This window comes from Anomaloglossus baeobatrachus, chromosome 8 (genome assembly GCF_048569485.1).
Source record: "Anomaloglossus baeobatrachus isolate aAnoBae1 chromosome 8, aAnoBae1.hap1, whole genome shotgun sequence".
NCBI classification, from domain to species: Eukaryota; Metazoa; Chordata; class Amphibia; order Anura; family Aromobatidae; genus Anomaloglossus; species Anomaloglossus baeobatrachus.
Window position 1 is genome coordinate 210987294 of NC_134360.1, and position 22628 is coordinate 211009921.

Below are 22628 nucleotides of genomic sequence, written 5' to 3' on the forward strand. Positions count from 1 at the left end.
CTGGAACTATAAAAAGCAGCTTTTAATTTTCATAAAGTGCTGCAAATGCAATGCATCGTGTGAACATAGCCTTATTCAGTGAAATATAACTGGCTGTCTTACAATAGATATGACATGTAACACAGCCACAAAATGAATGGGTGTAGATTGGGGTAATTGTGCACTGTGTCTCAGTATTGTAGGATATCATGCTGGTTCTTTCTTTGCTAGAAATTGCAAACTTGCTTTGCATTATGGACAAATGATTTGTATAATGACACTGTCAAAATGCTCACTTTACAAAGGAATTTTCCCACGAGCAAAGATCATTTTAATCAATAGATTCTGGGATAATAATAAGTTCCATAATTGGATGTGTTTAACAAAAATGTTCCTGTACTGAGATAATCTTATATACGTGCCCTGCTATGTGCTGTGTAATGGCCGCGTCTGACCATACAGGATCATGGTCTGATCATACCACAGCTCCTGGACATGGGAGAACCAGAAAAGAGTATACAGACATTACAGCATGGGATTGCAAATTATTCTTTCTTGGAGGTAAAACATTTTTTTTAAAACAAACAAGGAAATGTTTTACCTCCCAGAAAGAATTAGCTGTGGGCCAATGCTGTAATGTCTTTATACGATTTTGCATCCTCCCCTGTGTAGGAGCTGTGGTGTGATCAGACCATGTTCCTGTACGGTCAGACACAGCCATTACACAGTACACAGCAGGGACACATATATAAGATTATCTCAGAACAGGAACATTTTATTTAAACAAAACCAATTATGGAAATTATTATTATTCCAAGATCTATCGATTAAAATGAAAAACCCTTTAAAGTCTATAAGTCATTGTTTTTCCCTTTCACCATTGTCCATTTAGCTTCATGCAAAAAACTAGTCTTTATAGCATGTTTTACCAACAGATTAGCGTAAAAGAAAAACATATAAGATGACGAACAAAGGAAAATATTTTCTCACTTAGTTGTCTTTGTATTGTATATAAAGGGTAATTAGTTCAATTATTCCAATTTTTTGAGATTTTTTATTTTGTATAAAAATCAAAACTACGTACCACCAACGTGCAGATATACCCATAAGTACTAGACCAACGGTCGCATATATAAAAATACACAGACAATATGTACAATAAACATATACAGTTGTCAAAAAAGTGAAGGTTCACAGAAAATGGGGATGGAGTCAGAGCCCAACTTATCCTTGGGACCACACAGACTGGTTCAGGCAGCGCCACATAGTATGGAAGAAAGGAAGATTTCAATCCTTATAAGTCCAAGGAGGTATATGGGGGAACTCTCCAGCAATTTCCTTTGCATTAATAAAGGTGAGCCTTCAATTTCATAGATTGGATAATCTCCACCTCAAACAGGTTATCTCCACCTCAACGCGTTTCCCCATACAACACAAACGTATGGTTCATCAGGAGGCTACAAGATAAACACACTAAATCAGCAACCAAGACTTACAATAAGACAGACAGTTTTAAACATAAAGCACCACATGCCTACTATGGATCCCTGCTGATGGCGCCATGAACCTGCATATCTGACAACTATATCTCGTTGGGCAAGTACTTTATTATAGTTTATCAAACGCTCCATACCACATGTGGTGCTTTATGTTTAAAACTGTCTGTCTTATTGTAAGTCTTGGTTGCTGATTTAGTGTGTTTATCTTGTAGCCTCCTGATGAACCATACGTTTGTGTTGTATGGGGAAACGCGTTGAGGTGGAGATAACCTGTTTGAGGTGGAGATTATCCAATCTATGAAATTGAAGGCTCACCTTTATTAATGCAAAGGAAATTGCTGGAGAGTTCCCCCATATACCTCCTTGGACTTATAAGGATTGAAATCTTCCTTTCTTCCATACTATGTGGCGCTGCCTGAACCAGTCTGTGTGGTCCCAAGGATAAGTTGGGCTCTGACTCCATCCCCATTTTCTGTGAACCTTCACTTTTTTGACAACTGTATATGTTTATTGTACATATTGTCTGTGTATTTTTATATATGCGACCGTTGGTCTAGTACTTATGGGTATATCTGCACGTTGGTGGTACGTAGTTTTGATTTATACAAAATAAAAAATCTCAAAAAATTGGAATAATTGAACTAATTACTACTTAATAATATTCCTGGGACGGTTTGTCCAATCAGTGTATTGTATATAAAGGAACAACATACATGTTGAGCTTTCATTGAGCAGAAAACATCTAATGGCTTGTGAGCTTTGCGGCATTGATCCATTGATGTACAATACACAAGTAGAACCTTTGAGAACAATGTAGCAGCTCTGAGAATTGGATAAATATTGGGTTCTGGTGAAAGCTGTGTACGCAATGTGGTGGGCCGACATTGAAGAAGACAGATGCAAGTATCTCTTCTCTCTAGTATCACACAATGGCGACACATGAGTGAATGGAAAGACGCTTGACACCTGAAATCACATGGTATATCTAGCGTAGACAAAGTGTATGGTTAACCCAGAACAGTACAGACGGCAGCAGATATCTATAATCATCTCTTCACATGTTACAACAACCTCTCTACTTCTGATTTCTTCCTTTATTTAACATGTAATTGTTAAAGGGAACCTGTCACCAGATTTGGGGTCTATAAGCTGTGGCTACCACCAGTGGGCTCTTATATACAGCATTCTAACATGCTGTATATAAGAGCCCAAACCACTGTGTAGAACGTAAAAATGACTTTATAATACTCACCTAAATGGTCGGTGCAGACTGGTCAGATGGGTGGCTCCGTTCTCCAGGTGTCTCCTCATTTGGCCATCTTTGTCCTCCTTCTTCTGAAGCCTTGGTGCATGACGCGTCCTGCAGATCAAAGTGCGCCTGCGCAGGACCTCAATACCGGCGCGTGTGCATGACATAGGACGCATCATGCCCCCAGGCTTCAGAAGAAGGAGGACAAAGATGGCCGAAAGAGGAGGCTCTACACCCAAAGAACGGAGATACCCATCTGACAAGTCTGCACCATACCGACTGTTTAGGTAAGTATTATAAAGTCATTTTTACGTTCTACACAGCAGCCTGGGCTCTTATACAGTGTGTCCACCCATATCCTGTCCACCGCCATTAACTTGAGAACGGTGGCAGCTGTAGGCATAGAAGTGGTGTCTAGGTATTGTAAATTAGCCATACGCTACGCAATGAAACCACTTATAGTGCCACCTGGTGGAAAACAACGGAGTTAGCAGTTTTATCTCGAAAATGGAACAAGACAGAGAAAAAAAGTGAATTAAAAAATTGTAGGGAATCATCAATTCAATGTCGGAAATGTCGGGGCATCTGACTCAGTGTCAACGGACACAGGTATGAGAACGCTAGGCAATGGGCATTAAATAGCATGTTAACATGCCCCTGTGGATGTGCTAACATGCTAAGAGGGCGAAATGAGTGCAGGAACTAAGGCCCTTGTGACTAGTCCCTGGCCTCATTAGCATATCATAAAGGATATTTAGAAATACTTTTTCTATAGATATGTTTATCTATGCTACTAGATACAGGGACGGTTAGGCAGGGATTAGAAATATGTACCCAGAACTGCTTGTGGTTCTGTGTGCATATTGCACTTGACAGGTTCCCTTAAAGACCTTGTTGACACGATGAGTATTTGGTGAGTTTTCAACCTCAGTATTATAAGGCAAAACAGGGAGTAAAAAAAAAATGCAGAAGTGGTGCCCATGTTTCTAATATACTTTTCCTCTGATTGTCCCACTCCTGGTTTTGGCTACAAATACTCAACATGGGTATGTGGCCTAAGGTGTTAAAAAATGTGACTATGATGTGTGAACAGACTCTTTGGCCTGAGTTCCATAAAGATTTATATATTATTTAAAAATATTTAAATATTCTGTTTTGCAACTTCTTGTCCTCATAACAGTCTCCTATTAAGCAGCACATGTGACAAGGCTTACAGTAGTACTCCTACTTTTAATACTTCTATTAGGCTCCTGCCTGCCATAACACAGTGCCTCCTGGGGGTGCGATTGAGGTCAATGAGTTGGCAGAAGAGACTCATTTCCCTCTGTCTAACCCCCTTAGATGCCATATTACGATTGGCTGTGGCATCTTCAGGGTTAAACTGTCACATCAATATATTAAAAAACTTGCTCAGTGTAAGTTTTTTATATTATATTTTATTTTTTAGCTGTGAATACTTGTTTTGGAATTTGCATATGTAACTAAAGGTCTGTCGATAGATAAGAGAAATTGAAGCCAAAAGTCCAAAAAGACAATATTGACAAAAAGAGAAGCTTTTGATCATCTCTTTCTAGCTCTCTGCTGTGTGGACGTTATGCAAAACTTTGCCATTCAAATTTTTGTAGAATTTTCCCAAATTTTGATAAAAAAAACCCTCTAGCTTTTACAAATATCGCATCAATATATCAACATTGTAAATCGGGGTTAGTTAGGGGTGCAGGAGAACGTTCTTACCTGTGGCCTCTGCGTCTTGACATCCTCTTTCGTTACACCGCTCCTGGAGTAACATCACCTCCCTTTCCAGAGCTTCGATCCGACTCAGGAGATGCTGCACAGACTGCGGAGCGGTATAGCACTGACATAGTCTCTGCGGGACGCGAATACTATGCGTAAAGGTGATCTGACTCCCAGCATCTGGAGTATTCTCTGTCTGCTGAGAAACCCAGCTCGCTTCTTCCGGAGATTCTGGTTCCATTGTGCATGGAAATCCAAGGGGAACATTGAAATTGTAGACATGATTAAATACTAGAGGCTGGTGCCTGCTACTAGATCCTGTTAGGTTAGCGCCATCTCTGGCAGAAAGTTGTATCCCTGGTGTCTGGCTGGCGGCCATGTCAGCTAAGCACGTTGCGTGTCCAAGTATACAAAGAAGTACGATGAGGTGTACTCCACCCTGTAGCGGACCGAGGATGCTCCTTGCTCCATCGCTCCCCATCTTCTCCAGCAAGGGGTACACAGCCAGGGACCAATGGTCTGTCAAAATGATGAAGACATATATTAGTTCATGTAGACCTTTTTAAGGTAGACTGAACAGAATAATATAGAGATTGTAAATCATCCAGGTAATGGAATAGTAATTTTAAGATATTTTACCATTTATCCAAGAAGCTTTCTTGCTTCATCTACTGGGAAAAGCTCCTTATCATTTTTACCTTGGGGGATATTTGTCACTTTGAAATCTATAGGGGGTCATTGAAGAAATATCTACAATTTTCAGATTAATTTAGTTAGTTTTGGTGAGGCGTCTACTAAAAATCTCTAATTATTGTTACAATGCATTACTAATATATTCTCTAGTAGTTAGTAGTTGATTTCTTTTATTAGAAGACACCCTGTAAAATAACAATTTGGAGAATGTTTTCCTGGATTTTTTTCCCTGCAGTTTAGGGATACATTGACCATGAGGTATTTCAGTTCCTCTTATCAGGGGTGTGTGTTATGATTCAGAGACCGAGGAGGATCAAAAAATGCAGAATCCCAAATAGTAACAGTGTGTCTGGAACCTTAGCGGACTGCATACCTAATCCTGACACACAACTAGAAGTAGACGTGGGACGAGCCTACGATGACCTAGTCGTCTCGACACAGCCGGAGAACTTAATATTCTCACAGATAGAAATATAAGAAAGCTAATCTGCCTCGGAGCAGTCCCCGAAGATAGGTAGATAGCCCCCCACATGTAAAGGCTACGGTGATATAGAAAAACACAATACAAAGCCAGAAAAAATAGATTCAGCAAAGGTGAGGCCCAAACTATCTTAATAGAAAAGGATAGGAAGGAGCAACTGTCTGCAACTGTAAAAACCCTAATATATACCAGCACTTCTGATATGGAAAAATCCTGAGGTCACACAACCTCTCTCCCACTGAATCAGCACTCAAATGTTACTGGGATCCAAAAACACTAATACAGATGAGGGACTGAATTAATACCAAGCATGACAAACACAATACCTTTCAGAATCATGGAGCTAAGTATACAGACACTCCCAGCAGGGAATGATCCCATTCCACCAAGAACTGTACACAGACAAAATAGGAATCAAGCATTAGTATTAAGCAGAAATAAAAACAACAACAAGAAAGTGGAAAACAAACAACAGAGGTACAAAGACCACTTATCTGAGAGAAGTTCTGGCTGTGAGCAGGGCTGGTTACAGAATGTCCTTAACACACAGGAGACCATTGAGCACCGGCAAGTAACAAGAGAAAACTACTCTGTTATATAGTCCCCGGCTGACCCTGACTGACAGTCCTCTACAGGTATGTGGATTTCATTCAACAAATCAACTGCACCGCCAGCACTGACCACAAGAGGGAGCCCCAAACTGGAAAACGTATTCACAATAGGTGTGTCTCTACAGACAGCAGTGATTGGGTCACAGTATGAAAAGATAGACACTCCCATATGACAAGGGGAGGGGTTACACCCTGTTGTAAATTTATTCATAACTTGTAAGGAGAAATAAATGTTACAGCAAAAAGAAACGTTTTGGGTAAACTCATTCTGCAGTCATTATTTTATGGCAAACAGAGTTAATAAGTAGAAATACAGTATATTGGGGGTTTAAACAGGAGTTATTTAACATGACAGCCAGGAGGCTCAGTGGTTAACACTGTACTGTGGCTCAGTGGTTAGCACTGTTATTTTGCACCACTGGGGTCAAATCCCACCAAGGACAACATCTGCCAGGAGTTCTCCCGTTTCCTCCCACTCTCCATAGACATACTGATCGTGAATATAAATTGTGAGCCCCAATGGGCAACACAGCGGAATATGATGGCGCTATATAAGCAATGCATAATTAATAAGTGCTTTAAGTCAACAATATTGAGCAGTCCTAAAGGTCAAATGATATCTTTAAAAAGTAACTATTAAGGTGACTTTTTTGGATAAGCATGTGACGTGTGTACATGGTAAATAACATACTGTCTGGGAATGTTGCATCCTGCATATATCACCAGTTTTCCCCTCTTTGGCTGTTTTCCAGCCATCTCTGTGCTGGTCTGTAAAGACAAGCTGATATGATGTCTCCCATGCACAGCACACAGAGAGGGTTTCCTGCTCTCCTGTCTCTAAGGCTGGAGTGACACTTGCATGTGACTCTCTTGAGTATCGGATTGCCTGGACTGGCCGGTGGCTCTTCTGACAGGAACGTGTCAGCTGCATAGAAATACATGAAACTGACCAACTCCTGTCAGGAGAGCAGGCAGCTGTTCCAGGCGATGCGATCCTCGCGCAGGTCACATGTAAATGTGACTCCAGCCTTAGCAGCACATTCAGAAGCAGCAGCAGCATATACCAGAACTGATCATTATAGCTATTAATCCAACTATGAGCTTACAGAAAACCCAGCACCATGTCTGTGTCTCTGCCTCTCACTCTGCTTTTCGCTGCACACAATTTAATAGGTGTCATGATCTTTGCCAGGCTCACCTAAGCCATTGCATGTATTTCTCGCCAGGGGTACAGGTCATGGGAGGGGCTTATTCCAATATGCCTTGCCTCGGTGGTCAGGCCGCTATATCTTTGTGCTGCTGTTGCTGGAACACCGCCAGTAATAGTTCCTGCTCTGCAACATGTGAGTCTGGCTCCCGTGAGTGTTTCCTGATCCGTCCTACCTTCCAGCTACCGTTCTGACCTGATCCCTCCCCGTACCATCTGTCTGCCCAGCTCCTCCTGACTTCCCGGTCCTGTCCCATGTCTCTCCTAATCCTGCATCTCCCTGTACCATCTGCCTGCTCAGGTCCTTCTGACTTTCTGTTCCCATCTCGTGACTATACCATCCCTGTTTGCAGCTCTGATCTCCCAGCCTTGAACTTGCTTTGTTGTATCTGACTTCGGCTCCGCTTCTTCCTTATTGACATTAATTTCTGGTTCCTGACCTCTGGCTAGCACCTGACCACGATTTGCTTCTCCCCTGGTTTTGACTTGACATCCCGGTACTGACTCGGCCTGCTGACTATTCTATTGTTTTTGCACCCTCTAGTGGATAGTCTGCTAACTGCATCTAGAAACAGCTTCTCCAGTGTCTCTAAGTGCCCCCACTAGTACAGCGTGACAATAAGCAGCTTTCTCAAAGAATTAACAGTCCATCTTGAATTGACCAAGATGGCTTTTTATCTGTTTTCCTGAGTGGACGCTTCAATTTAGGGAAGAGAAGTGGCTTATACGTGGAGAAAGAAGCATATATCTCTGATAAACTATACATTTACTATATATTCCCTTACTATTGATTGATGCAAAGTTTGTTGTTTTTTTTAAATGATAATGACTGTAAAACCTGTCTCCATACTTAGAATCTGTAAATAATGGTATTAATGCCTTAAGAAAAATATGTAGAGTTATGAAATATTATTTTCATCACCATCTTACTCCGATGTGTTGGTATTACAGATGCTTATGACAGTGTATAAATTACTGATGCACTTTAACATTCACACTTTAATAACTTATAGATCCGCTATGATAATGGAGAAATACCTGTTGCAGTTACTCCAAATAAATGTCCTGCTTACTGATCAGGAACCATGCGGTTTGCTTGCAGACATCTCTGCATGTCAGTATAATTATGTCTCCACGGGATTTGATAACAGCTGGTGTGTTTGCTCCTATTAAACACAATTTACGCTGAATCTTTTACTGCTGGTAATAGATGAGAAGAAGTAGGGCAGTGTTTCTTAACATGTGATGTGGGCACCACATGTGTAAGGTTACAAGCAGTGCTTTCCTGAGTAATTACCTGGTTCTGACCTGATTATTACAGGGGTTGTCGGGATCTTTAACATTGATGACCTATTCTTAGAGGTACTTTGCAAAACTACTGTCGCGGGCGGGGAGGAGGGTGTCAGCACTGCGCTCACCCCTCTGCTCGGGTCCGGCTGCTGCTGCTCAGTGGTGGCTCGAGCGGTGGGCCCGATCCCGGGGGTTCTCGAGCGGCACTCCTCGCCCGTGAGTGAAAGGGGATTGGGTGTTGGGATAAAGTCTATTGTCTTTTTTTGCCACTTTACTTCCTTCCCTTCCTAAACTGAACTTTACTCGAGCCCTGCCTGGGCTAATCTTCCACTCCTTCCACTTCCTCCTCCAAACTCTAACTGCCTGGTTTCTCCTGCCTCCAGGGCTGTGAACTCCTCGGTGGGCGGAGCCAACCGCCTGGCCCACCCCCTGGTGTGAACATCAGCCCCTGGAGGAAGGCAACAAGGATTTTAGGTTAGCTTTGGTGTTCCTAACTGGGGTGTAGGGTGTGGTGGTGGGATGACCTGTGACCCCTGGCTTGCCCAGGGCGTCACATTCCCCCTTAGCAAAATGCAGACCGTCCGCGGGCTGCCTGCCCAACACTGGTTTTAATTTTCTGAAAATGCATAAAAGTAAACGGTAACATATTTACATTTTTAATAATTCTTCCCATACGGGAGGCACATTTCTTAAACGTTGCATAACGGTTCACGGTTACGGTTTCCGCTCTCTCCCACCCAAGCAACCTGGCCCTGATGCTGCCCCTAAAACCCAGGCAGCACCCCTTGACCCACAGTCCAGCACAAGTCACCCAAGCGGGATCTGTCCTTCCCCTCCAGAGGGTAGCCACCGGTTCTTTTGGTGGCTGGGCCCCAGCCTGCTCTGCTGAGGGCCCTCCCTCCAACCTGCCTCTCCGGAGGCGGCATTGCGGAAACGGTAACGGTAAACAACTTATTTACAAGCCACTAACGTTTGTGGTTGCCCTGCAAGTTCACGGGCTTGTCCATGGAAAGTCCTCCATGCAAAACAACTTTTCAAACGGTCCCCACGGGGACAACGGTGCCGGCTCCGGCCGGTTCAATCACTGTAGGACAATCAGGTGACTGTTCGGTAATCATCATCATTTTGCAAAACTTTTCAAACACAAACACAACTTCTCAGTAGTGGTCCCAACGGGGACTGCTGCAGCGGGCATCCGCTGCCCTACTCCGGACTTTCAGCTTCTTCCGAGGGAGGGGGTGCGGGACTCACCCTGCTCTCCTGGCTGCCCCGCAGTTTTACATCCAGGGCAAACCACCCTCTCTCTCCACAGTGCCGGGTATACTGGACGATGTCGCCCAGCATTAGATTACGGCCGGGATGTTCTTCGGGCAGGTGGGCATTCACATCCCGCCGGGCTACAAACACCTCGGCCTCCAGGCCCGGTTCATAGATAAACCCGTAGCCCCGGCGGACATCAAACCGCCTCACCTGCCCCTCGTACAGTGGTCCCCGGACACGGAATGTTGCTTGCCGGAGATTCTCCTTTTCTCTAATGCAGACCTGGGCAAGGGGCGGCCCGCGGGCCACATCCGGCCCGCCTGCTCTCTGTGACCGGCCCGCCCGTCTTCAGCCGGTGCAGTGGAGCCGGGCTGCAGCGTGCCGAGCAAGGAGAGATCCTGTGCAGGTCCGCACGGTCAGTGCAGGCAGCGGAACGCAGGAGTCTTTCCTCTGTTCCCTGCCGGCACTAATTGTCAGTGACACACGCGCGCGCTCTGACGTTGTCAGTACTGCACTGCGTGTGTCATTTCAAAAGTTCACGCCGGGCTGGAGAAGAAGCAGCACAGCAGACGGAATAATTCATCCTGCACTGTAGGACCTGCGATGATGTCACGCCCATGTGACTGTGTGGGAGGAGACACAGGATTCCGGGCAGAAAGCAAGATACTGAATCCTGAAGGAGATGTGGACACATGATGACTGGTAATGAGAAAAGAGGGGACATGAGGGGGAGGGGGGCTGCAGGGTGAGTGCATATGTGGGAAGATGGAGCTGCAGGGTGAGTGGCATATGATTGGAGATGGAGCTGCAGGGTGAGTGGCATATGAGGGAAGATGGAGTTGCAGGGTGAGTGGCATATGTGGGAAGATGGAGCTGCAGGGTGAGTGCATATGTGGGAAGATGGAGCTGCAGGGTGAGGGGCATATGTGGGAAGATGGAGCTGCAGGGTGAGTGGCATATGAGGGGAGATGGAGCTGCAGGGTGACTGGCATATGAAGGAAGATGGAGCTGCAGGGTGAGTGGCATATGAGGGAAGATGGAGCTGCAGGGTGAGTGCATATGTGGGAAGATGGAGCTCCATGGTGAGTGGCATATGAGGGGAGATGGAGCTGCAGGGTGAGTGGCATATGAGGGAAGATGGAGCTGCAGGGTGAGTGGCATATGAGGGAAGATGGAGCTGCAGGGTGAGTGGCATATGAGGGAAGATGGAGTTGCAGGGTGAGTGGCATATGAGGGAAGATGGAGTTGCAGGGTGAGTGCCTATGTGGGAAGATGGAGTTGCAGGGTGAGTGGCATATGAGGGAAGATGGAGTTGCAGGGTGAGTGGCATATGAGGGAAGATGGAGTTGCAGGGTGAGTGGCATATGAGGGAAGATGGAGTTGCAGGGTGAGTGGCATATGTGGGAAGATGGAGTTGCAGGGTGAGTGGAATATGAGGGAAGATGGAGTTGCAGGGTGAGTGGCATATGTGGGAAGATGGAGTTGCAGGGTGAGTGGCATATGAGGGAAGATGGAGCTGCAGGGTGAGTGGCATATGAGGGAAGATGGAGTTGCAGGGTGAGTAGCATATGAGGGAAGATGGAGTTGCAGGGTGAGTGCATATGAGGGAAGATGGAGTTGCAGGGTGAGTGCATATGTGGGAAGATGGAGTTGCAGGGTGAGTGGCATATGTGGGAAGATGGAGTTGCAGGGTGAGTGGCATATGAGGGAAGATGGAGTTGCAGGGTGAGTGGCATATGAGGGAAGATGGAGTTGCAGGGTGAGTGGCATATGTGGGAAGATGGAGTTGCAGGGTGAGTGGCATATGAGGGAAGATGGAGTTGCAGGGTGAGTGGCATATGTGGGAAGATGGCGTTGCAGGGTGAGTGGCATATGAGGGAAGATGTAGCTGCAGGGTGAGTGGCATATGAGGGAAGATGGAGTTGCAGGGTGAGTAGCATATGAGGGAAGATGGAGTTGCAGGGTGAGTGCATATGTGGGAAGATGGAGTTGCAGGGTGAGTGGCATATGAGGGAAGATGGAGTTGCAGGGTGAGTGGCATATGTGGGAAGATGGAGTTGCAGGGTGAGTGGAATATGAGGGAAGATGGAGTTGCAGGGTGAGTGGCATATGTGGGAAGATGGAGTTGCAGGGTGAGTGGCATATGAGGGAAGATGGAGCTGCAGGGTGAGTGGCATATGAGGGAAGATGGAGTTGCAGGGTGAGTAGCATATGAGGGAAGATGGAGTTGCAGGGTGAGTGCATATGTGGGAAGATGGAGTTGCAGGGTGAGTGGCATATGTGGGAAGATGGAGTTGCAGGGCGAGTGGCATATGAGGGAAGATGGAGTTGCAGGGTGAGTGGCATATGTGGGAAGATGGAGTTGCAGGGTGAGTGGCATATGAGGGAAGATGGAGTTGCAGGGTGAGTGGCATATGTGGGAAGATGGCGTTGCAGGGTGAGTGGCATATGTGGGAAGATGGAGCTGCAGGGTGAGTGGCATATGAGGGAAGATGGAGCTGCAGGGTGAGTGGCATATGAGGGAAGATGGAGTTGCAGGGTGAGTAGCATATGAGGGAAGATGGAGTTGCAGGGTGAGTGCATATGTGGGAAGATGGAGTTGCAGGGTGAGTGGCATATGTGGGAAGATGGAGTTGCAGGGTGAGTGGCATATGAGGGAAGATGGAGTTGCAGGGTGAGTGGCATATGTGGGAAGATGGAGTTGCAGGGTGAGTGGCATATGAGGGAAGATGGAGTTGCAGGGTGAGTGGCATATGTGGGAAGATGGCGTTGCAGGGTGAGTGACATATGAGGGAAGATGGAGTTGCAGGGTGAGTGGCATATGTGGGAAGATGGAGTTGCAGGGTGAGTGCATATGAGGGAAGATGGAGTTGCAGGGTGAGTGGCATATGTGGGAAGATGGAGTTGCAGGGTGAGTGCATATGTGGGAAGATGGAGTTGCAGGGTGAGTGGCATATGTGGGAAGATGGAGTTGCAGGGTGAGTGGCATATGAGGGAAGATGGAGTTGCAGGGTGAGTGCATATGAGGGAAGATGGAGTTGCAGGGTAAGTGGCATATGAGGGAAGATGGAGTTGCAGGGTGAGTGGCATATGTGGGAAGATGGAGTTGCAGGGTGAGTGGCATATGAGAGCTGCAGACTGACAGAAGGATGTGAAGGGGTGCAGAGTGTTTGAGAGGGGTAAGTTGGGGTACAGGCAGGGTGAAATATGTGGGCAGGGTGTGTGACATATGGGGGTGTAGTGTGTGTGATATGGGGGTGCAGGCTGTATGGGGAGCAGGGTGTGTGACATATGGGGGTGTAGTATATTACAGGTGTGCTATATGGAGGTGTATATAGTGGTGTAGTATATGGGGGTATAGTGATGTATTATATTACAGGTGTGCTATATGGAGGTGTAGTATATTACAGGTGTACTATATGGAGGTGTAGTATATTACAGGTGTACTATATGGAGGCGTAGTATATTACAGGTGTTATCTATGGAGGTGTAGTATATTACAGGTGTGCTCTATGGAGGTGTAGTATATTACAGGTGTGCTATATGGAGGTGTAGTATATTACAGGTGTGCTATATAGGGGTGTAGTGATGTAGTATATTACAGGTGTGCTATATGGAGGTGTATATAGTGGTGTAGTATATGGGGGTATAGTGATGTAGTATATTACAGGTGTGCTATATGGAGGTGTAGTATATTACAGGTGTACTATATGGAGGTGTAGTATATTACAGGTGTGCTCTATGGAGGTGTAGTATATTACAGGTGTGCTATATGGAGGCGTAGTATATTACAGGTGTGCTATATAGGGGTGTAGTGATGTAGTATATTACAGGTGTGCTATATGGAGGTGTATATAGTGGTGTAGTATATGGGGGTATAGTGATGTAGTATATTACAGGTGTGCTCTATGGAGGTGTAGTATATTACAGGTGTGCTCTATGGAGGTGTAGTATATTACAGGTGTGCTATATGGAGGTGTAGTATATTACAGGTGTGCTATATAGAGGTGTAGTGATGTAGTATATTACAGGTGTGCTATCTGGAGGTGTAGTATATTACAGGTGTAGTATATGGGGTGTAGTGATGTAGTATATTACAGGTGTATATAGTGGTGTAGTGATGTAGTATATTACAGGTGTACTATATGGAGTTGTAGTATATTACAGGTGTGCTATATGGGGGTGTACTATATTACAGGTGTAGTATATGGGGTGTAGTGATGTAGTATATTACAGGTGTACTATATGGAGGTGTAGTATATTACAGGTGTGCTATATGGAGGGGTAGTATATTACAGGGGTACTATATGGAGGTGTAGTATATTACAGGTGTGCTATATGGAGGGGTAGTATATTACAGGTGTACTATATGGAGGTGTAGTATATTACAGGTGTACCATATGGAGGCGTAGTATATTACAGGTGTGCTATATGGAGGTGTATATTACAGGTGTATATAGGGGTGTAGTGATGTAGTATATTACAGGTGTACTATGTGGAGTTGTAGTATATTACAGGTGTGCTATATGGAGGTGTACTATATTACAGGTGTAGTATATGGGGTGTAGTGATGTAGTATATTACAGGTGTGCTATATGGAGGTGTAGTATATTACAGGTGTGCTATATGGAGGTGTACTATATTACAGGTGTAGTATATGGGGTGTAGTGATGTAGTATATTACAGGTGTGCTATATGGAGGTGTACTATATTACAGGTGTAGTATATGGGGTGTAGTGATGTAGTATATTACAGGTGTAGTATATAGGGGTGTAATGATGTAGTATATCGGAGGTGTATTATATAGTGGTGTAGTATAATGCAGGTGTATATGGGGGTGTAGTATATTACAGGTATATGGAGGGAGTGTAGTATAATACAGGTGTAGTATATAGGGGTGTAGTGGTGTAGTTTATTACAGGTGTAGTATATGGAGGGGGTGTAGTGATGTAATATATTGGGTAGAACTGAGGTAATTATATTAGTCGGGCCCTCTAAACCAATCCCAATTTCTCATGCGGTCCCATGGGAAAATTAATTGCCCACCCCTGCTCTAATGGCTCTGGCCACCAGCTCGGCCTTCTTTCTCTCCCGTTCACCGATCTCCAGGCCCAACGGTATTGGCTCCCTATCCCAATACGGCGCTGCCGCGAGCTCCGGCGCACGGGTCGGGCCCCGCGGGACATTCTGGACGTTGCCCACTGTCAGGAATCTGGGCGGCGTGTCCCGCGGTGTCTTGGCCTTGGGCGCTGCCTTACAGCAACAACCCGGCGCTACCTCAGCCGAGGTGTGGGGGATGGGCATAGGGGCTTTCCCCTGCTGGGCCTTCGGCTCGGAGCGGGTCATCAGCTCCGGCTCGGGGGACTTTTCATGGGATGCCTCCGGTTCAGTTTTCGGGACCTTCCAGGGCAACACCTCCGGTCGACTACGGGCTCCGGCTACAGGTCGGCCCGCCTGGGCGGGGACGCTGGGTATTGTTATCGGTTGCAGTGGTAGCAGGCCTAGTGGCGGGGTCACGGCCTCCGGGACGGGTGGCGAGGGAGGCAACGGGGGGAGAGGGCTTGGACCGGGTCCCGCAGCCGCGATAACCGGCCCTTCCAGGGCATCGGGGCGTGGGTCACTCACCCTCCCTTCCTCCGCCTCCTCCTCGCGTCTCCGCACGGCTGCTATAACGTCCGCCATGTCGGCCTCCCACTCCTCCATGAGGAGCTGCATCTTGACCTGCAGCCGTTGGTAGAGCTGCGCGGTCCGGATCTCCACCCACGCCGCGGTCCCAGGCGCGGGGGCTACGGTGTCGCGGGACGGCATCCACATGTTGCTTGCGGGCCTTCCCAGGAACAAGATGTCTGCAGAGTCCTGGCGTCCCTGCTTTTATAGCTGCGTTCACATGCAGCCAGCCGCCATCGCGTCCCCCTTAGCTCTTTTCGGCACCTCCTCTCTCGGGGCGGGGTTTTGGCCTTCGCGCCTCTGGTACTCGAGAAGACGCTCGAGCGGGAACTTTTCGCGCCAAAGATGGCGGCTTCTGAAATTTTTCTGCCGGACACCTCCGGCGGTAACAAGGCGCACCTCTACCAGACGGCAGAGCGGTAAGATCCTGTTCGTGACGCCAAGTTGTCGCGGGCGGGGAGGAGGGTGTCAGCATTGCGCTCACCCCTCTGCTCGGGTCCGGCTGCTGCTGCTCAGTGGTGGCTCGAGCGGTGGGCCGGATCCCGGGGGTTCTCGAGCGGCACTCCTCGCCCGTGAGTGAAAGGGGATTGGGTGTTGGGATAAAGTCTATTGTCCGTGACGCCACCCACGGTTGTGGTGATTTGTTAGCACCACCGCTGCTCGGTGTGGGGATCCCGGGAGTGATGGTGTGAAGCAGCAAGTTGTTGTGTTGTCCCTCCGTGGGTAGGGGTTGGTGATCCCGGGGCCCAGTGATGAGGTGGGGAGATGCAGGGCCTGGTGGGCGCAGGGACGCGGGGGGGCAGCGCTGTGCCTTGCGGCACTGTGGTACTCACTCAGCCTGAGACGTTGACACAGTTCTCGGTAAAACACACGGCTGGAAAGACGGTTCCCACGGACGGCTGCACTTGCTTTCCCCAGTAGGTGACTGTGATGTCCCTTTTCCTGCACCTGATGTTGTTGATGGTTGCGATGGGTTCCCACCGGTAACCCGCTCCCCGGCTTCAAGCTGGACCGGAGGAGCTCTACTCTTTGCCCGCAGGCGCTGGCCCTTAGAAACTGGTGCCCTGGCGGTGGCGGTGTCTCTACTGTAATGGTTGGGCTGTTGCCTTCAATCGGGACTTGGTTGTTGGGGGATCTACGTCCCCTTCACTGACGGATTTGGCAAATGATGGTGACTCCTAGCCTTGCCGGGGTCCGAGAGGCCCCTGCCCTGGTGCTGACTGTCCTTTGTACACTGCTCCAGACCGCCGGGCCACCACCCGTCCGCGGTCCTTCCAGGAACTCCCAAACGGTCACCCCTCCGGACAATCACCACCGCTGCTGACCTTGCTGACTCTGTCCTGCACACAGCTGGACCAACTTCAGGCTTTCCACACTCTTTCTTTCCTGTCACCACTCTTACTGTCTTCCTTTGCCACTTTACTTCCTTCACTTCCTAAACTGAACTTTACTCGAGCCCTGCCTGAGCTAATCTTCCACTCCTTCCACTTCCTCCTCCAAACTCTAACTGCCTGGTTTCTCCCGCCTCCAGGGCTGTGAACTCCTCGGTGGGCGGAGCCAACCACCTGGCCCACCCCCTGGTGTGAACATCAGCCCCTGGAGGAAGGCAACAAGGATTTTAGGTTAGCTTTGGTGTTCCTAACTGGGGTGTAGGGTGTGGTGGTGTGATGACCTGTGACCCCTGGCTTGCCCAGGGCGTCACACTACGACTTCGCAAGCCGATGCTGCGATGCCGAGCGCGATAGTCCCCACCCCCGTCGTAGCTGCGATATCATGGTGATAGCTGCCGTAGCGAACATTATCACTACAGCAGCTTCACATGCACTCACCTGTCGTGCGACATCGCTCTGGCCGGCGAACCGCCTCCTTATTAAGGGGGCGGGTCGTGCGGCGTCATAGCGACGTCACACGGCAGGCGGCCAATAGAAGCGGAGGGGCGGAGATGAGCGGGACATAAACATCCCGCCCACCTCCTTCCTTCTGCATAGCTGGTGTGAGCCGCAGGACGCAGGTAGGAGATGTTCCTCGCTCCTGCGGCTTCATACACAGCGATGTGTGATGCCGCTGGAACGAGGAACAACATCGTAACATCGGTCATTTCCAAATTATGGAAATGACCGACGCTACACCGATGATACGATTACGATGATTTTGCGCTCGTTAATCGTATCAATAAGGCTTTACACACTACAATATCGCCTGCGACGCCAGATGTGCGTCACTTTCAATTTAACCCCACCGACATCGCACCTGCGATGTCGTAGTGTGCAAAGTGTCCCTTAGGATAGGTCATCAATGTCTGATCACTGGAGGTGCGACACCCAGGATCTGCGATGATCATCGGTGTCGCCGCCAGCTGGAACAACTCAATTGCGGAATGGCACAGCACAGCTCCAACAACTGTATAGAGGAAAGTCATGACCACTATATAGTTGTTGGAGCTGTGCTGTGCCATTCTAAGTAATGCGTATCCTCCCCCTATTTCAATCAATGGGGTTCAATGTGCAGTACCAGGCTGTGGCAAAAAACAGGCAAAAGATTGCCTTTAACGTCTTCACAACTGATTATGTATATTTAGGTCATTGGCTGGGTTCTTGCCTAAAGGGTGCTTTACACGCTGCCACATCGTTAGTGATTGCTAGCGATGTCGCGAGCGTTAGCACCCGCCCCCGGCGTTGGTGCGATATGTGATGATCGCTACCGTAGTGAACATTATCGCTATGGAAGTGTCACACGCACATACCTGTCCTGCGACGTCGCTGTACCTGCCGAACAATCCCTCCTTCAAGGAAGAGGTTCGTTCGGCGTCACAGCGAAGTCACAGCGACGTCACAAAACGGCTGTCCAATAGCAGAGGAGAGGTGGAGATGAGCGGCCGGAACATGCTGCCCACCTCCTTCTTTCCTCATTGCCGGTGGACGGAGGTAAGGAGATAATCGTCGCTCCTGCGGTGTCACACATAGCGATGTGTGATGCCGCAGGAACGAGGAACAACCTCGCTACGTACGAGACAACAATTTTTGGTAAATGAACGATCTCTCATATACCAACGATTTTTGTCTCTTTTGCGATCGTTTAAGGTCGCTCCTGTCTGTCACACGCTGTGATGTCGCTAACGACGCCGGATGTGCGTCACAAACACCGTGACCCCGACGATATATCGTTAGTGATGTTGCAGCGTGTAAATGGCCCTTTAGAAGCAGGCTCACATGCTGAGCCCACATCTTTCACCACACTTGATGGCTGATTCAAGTGCCTCTTAAGGGGGCATTACACGCAGCGACATCGCTAGCGATGTCGCTTGTGAAAGCACCCGCGCCCATCGTTTGTGCGTCACGGGCAAATCGCTGCCCGTGGCGCACAATATCGCTAAGCCCCGTCACACGGACTTACCTGCCTAATGACATTGTTGTGGCCGGCGAACTGCCTCCTTCCTAAGTCACAGCGACATCACACGACGTTACAGCGACATCACACGGCAGTCGTCCAATTGAAGTGGAGGGGCGAAGAGCAGCCGCAGGAAAGTGACGCCCACCTTGTTCCCGGAGGACGCAAGTACGGTGTTGTTCGTCGTTCCTGGGGTGTCACACGTAGCGATGTGTGCTGCCTCAGGAACGACGAACATCCTGCGTCCAGCACCATCAACGATTTTTGGGATTTGAACAACGTGTCAACGATCAACGATTAGGTGAGTAATTGTGATTGTTAGCAGTCGTTCGTATGTGTCACACGCAACAACGTCGCTAATGAGGACGGATGTGCGTCACGAAATCCGTGACTCCAACGACATCTCGTTAGCGATGTCATTGCATGTAACGGGGCCTTTACAGCTGCAGGTAGATCAGAGTGTTACGTTGCTCACAGAAAGGAGTGAGATGCTAGTCACTAAGTGTGTCATATGGAGTATCAACAAGGTGACGCTGTGAGCACATACGTGATGCAAGAGCAGCGGGGAAGTCAGACAAGCCGAGTCAGTGCTGGGAGGATGCAACAAAACAAAGGGAGCAGACAAAAAAGAGGTCAGGATACAGACCGTGGGGTCAGGTAATCAGGAGATCAAGTAAAAGACACAAGGAGCAGGCAAAGCCGTAGTCAGGAGGGAATAAGAGGTCAGAAGCCATACAGACACGCAGTGTCAGGGGAGGAGGCAGATGAAAGTCAGGGTCAAGTACCAAGATCAATACACCAAACGAACCAGGAGCCAGGCACTTACTGCAACTAACCAGGAAATACGACTGGCCGAGACAGCTCCCAAATAAAGCATGGCAATCACCCAGAATACGGAGCAAGTGAGCAAGCCTCTCCCCTAACCAGCGAGTGACTCGGTGTAGGGAAACAGCCTGTCACAATGTCACAGAAAGGTACCTGAAACACTGACAGGCTGTTCCATGTGGCGCACCGGCAGACACTGATTCCACAGGATGAGGCAACAGAAAGTCGCAACACAGTAGCCGCATCATAAGTCAGGACTGTGACACAGAGATCCCCCACGGCTGTTGACCAGTAAAATGCCACTGTCAATCACTGACAGCGGCATTTAACATAAGCAGACAAGAAGTGGGCCACCGATCTGACCCATCAGCACCCGTCCAGTGATCGTTGGGTGCTGATAGGTTGTCAAGACAGTTGAGGGTCAGCTGACCCCTATGTCTGTCATCACGATTCTGCTGTGATCGCCAGCTTGTGTAATACCTTCATAGGAGATTGTGATTTAAGCTATAGGCGATCACGTGATTTTATGTTTTTGGCTGATAACAGCTTCAATTCTCCTAAAGAGATTATTGAATACAAAAATAATGATTAAAAAAAAAAAAAAAAATACAAACTCATTCAAACAACACACTTTTTGCCCCATTAAAAATAAAACATATAAAAAAATTAATAGACATATTTGGTATTGGCGAGTTCAGAAATATACGATCTATGAAAATATAAAATACGGTACATTTCTCTGATTGGTAAACGGCGTAACAAAATCAATCAAAATGCCAGATTTATGTTTTTTGGTCCCTGCAACAGTGCAATAAAAGGTGATCAAATCATCGTATCTATCCTAACATGACATCAGGAAAAACGTCGGCTCAGGGTGCAAAAAATAAGCTGTCACACAGCCCCAGGTTATGAAATATGAGAAAGTTACAAGTTTCGGACAATCACATAAAAGCTAAAAAAATGTTGTTTTGATTTTTTTTTTCAAATTTCTGATTTTTTTTCACTATTTATTTTAAATAAAAAAAACTATACACATTTGGTATTTTTGTATTCATATTGACCTGGGGAATCACATTGCCAGGTCAGTTTTATCACATATTGAACATGGTAATTAAAAAAAAAAATTAAAAAATACATTGTGGAATTGTACTTTTTATGAACTTTCACCACACTTGGAATTTTTATCCCTTTTACCAGTACAATATGGGGCAGAATGAATGGTGAAATTCAAAAGTACACCTCGTCCTGCAAAAAACAAGAGCTCATATGGTTATATTGACGGAAAAATAAAAAAAGTTATGACTCTTGGAAGAAAGGGAAGAAAGCCTGAAACCAAAAATGGGAAAATAACTAGGGATGATCAAATACCTCAAATATTCGGCTTCGCGATTATCCGACGAATAGGTCGCCACTCTGCGAATATTCGATGCGCAATGTCATTCTATGGGAAGCCCGAATAGTTCCGAATAGTTGTTATTCGGGTTTCCCATAGACTTACATTGCGTATTGAATATTCACGAATAGTCGAATAGCGGCGACCTATTCGGCAAATATTCGCGAAGCCGAATATTTGAGGTATTCGATCATCCCTAAAAATAACCCATGGATGAAGGGGTTGAGACAGATTTTATGCAAATTTTTGAGTGTGCTTTTTTTGTTTTTTAATTTCGCATTTAGGAACAATGGTGGAAGTTCTCCTATTTGCATTCCCTCCCAAAAAATGGTATAAATTATGCATACCCCAAACATGCAAACCATCTATTGGCTGCTTATTCGTACCTTCTTGTTACTAGTGGAGGGAGATTCATGGGAATCAGGATCCCTTGTCTTACACATTTTACTTCTTTTAGTGAGTGGTTTTCATTCTATTCCTCTTCAAAGCTGTAACTCAATATTTTCTTTACGACTCGTTCATTTGTTCTCGCTTCTTTTCGTTTTTCTCGAAATGTTGCAATGACATATAGTTGCTCTTTATGTTGTCAAGTGAATTTTGGTACAAAATTGTAAGTGATTCTAGCCTCGGGGACACTTCTTTGAAATGTCTTTTGCTTGGCTCAGAACACTTGAAAAATAATCAACTTCAGTGTTTAAGGTTTCTTCAAGTTTTAAAACAATGTAACAAGGAATATAAAGTAATACCGGGTTTGAAAGCAGAGGAAGAACATTATGTAACAACAGTAACAACAGAGTTAAGAGCTTTTATAGTTTAACAAATCGGATGCATTGTCAACCGTGAAAAGTCTTTAAAGGGGGTTCTCCAGGAGATAAAATTTACTTTTTAGAGTACATGTTCACAATCAGGATTAAGGGGGCTTTACACGCTACGACATCGCTAATGCGAACTCGTTGGGGTCACGGATTTGGTGACGCACATCCGGCCGCATTAGCGATGCCGTTGCGCGTGACACCGATGAGCGATTTTGCATCGTTGCAAAAACGTGCAAAATCGCTAATCGGCGACACGGGGGTCCATTCTCAAAAATCGTTACTGCAGCAGTAACGAGGTTGTTCCTCGTTCCTGCGGCAGCACACATCGCTCCGTGTGACACCGCAGGAACGAGGAAGCTCTCCTTACCTGCTTCCTGGCCACAATGCGGAAGGAAGGAGGTGGGCGGGATGTTACGTCCCGCTCATCTCCGCCCCTCCGCTTCTATTGGGCTGCTCAGTGACGTCGCTGTGACGCCGCACGGACCGCCCCCTTAGAAAGGAGGCGGTTCGCCGGTCACAGCGACGTCGCCGGGCAGGT

General features: G+C 47.0%; 1 protein-coding gene across 2 annotated transcripts in view; it reads right to left on the reverse strand.

The window, feature by feature from the left end:
- TNR (tenascin R) overlaps positions 1–22628 on the reverse strand; it is a 616331-nt gene that overhangs the window by 276755 nt on the left and 316948 nt on the right. For both annotated transcript variants that reach the window (XM_075320147.1, XM_075320148.1), the window contains one exon: positions 4462–4980. In XM_075320147.1, coding sequence (XP_075176262.1) covers positions 4462–4942 — 481 coding nt within the window. In that variant the 5' untranslated portion in view covers positions 4943–4980. The remainder of the gene's footprint in view (positions 1–4461; positions 4981–22628) is intronic.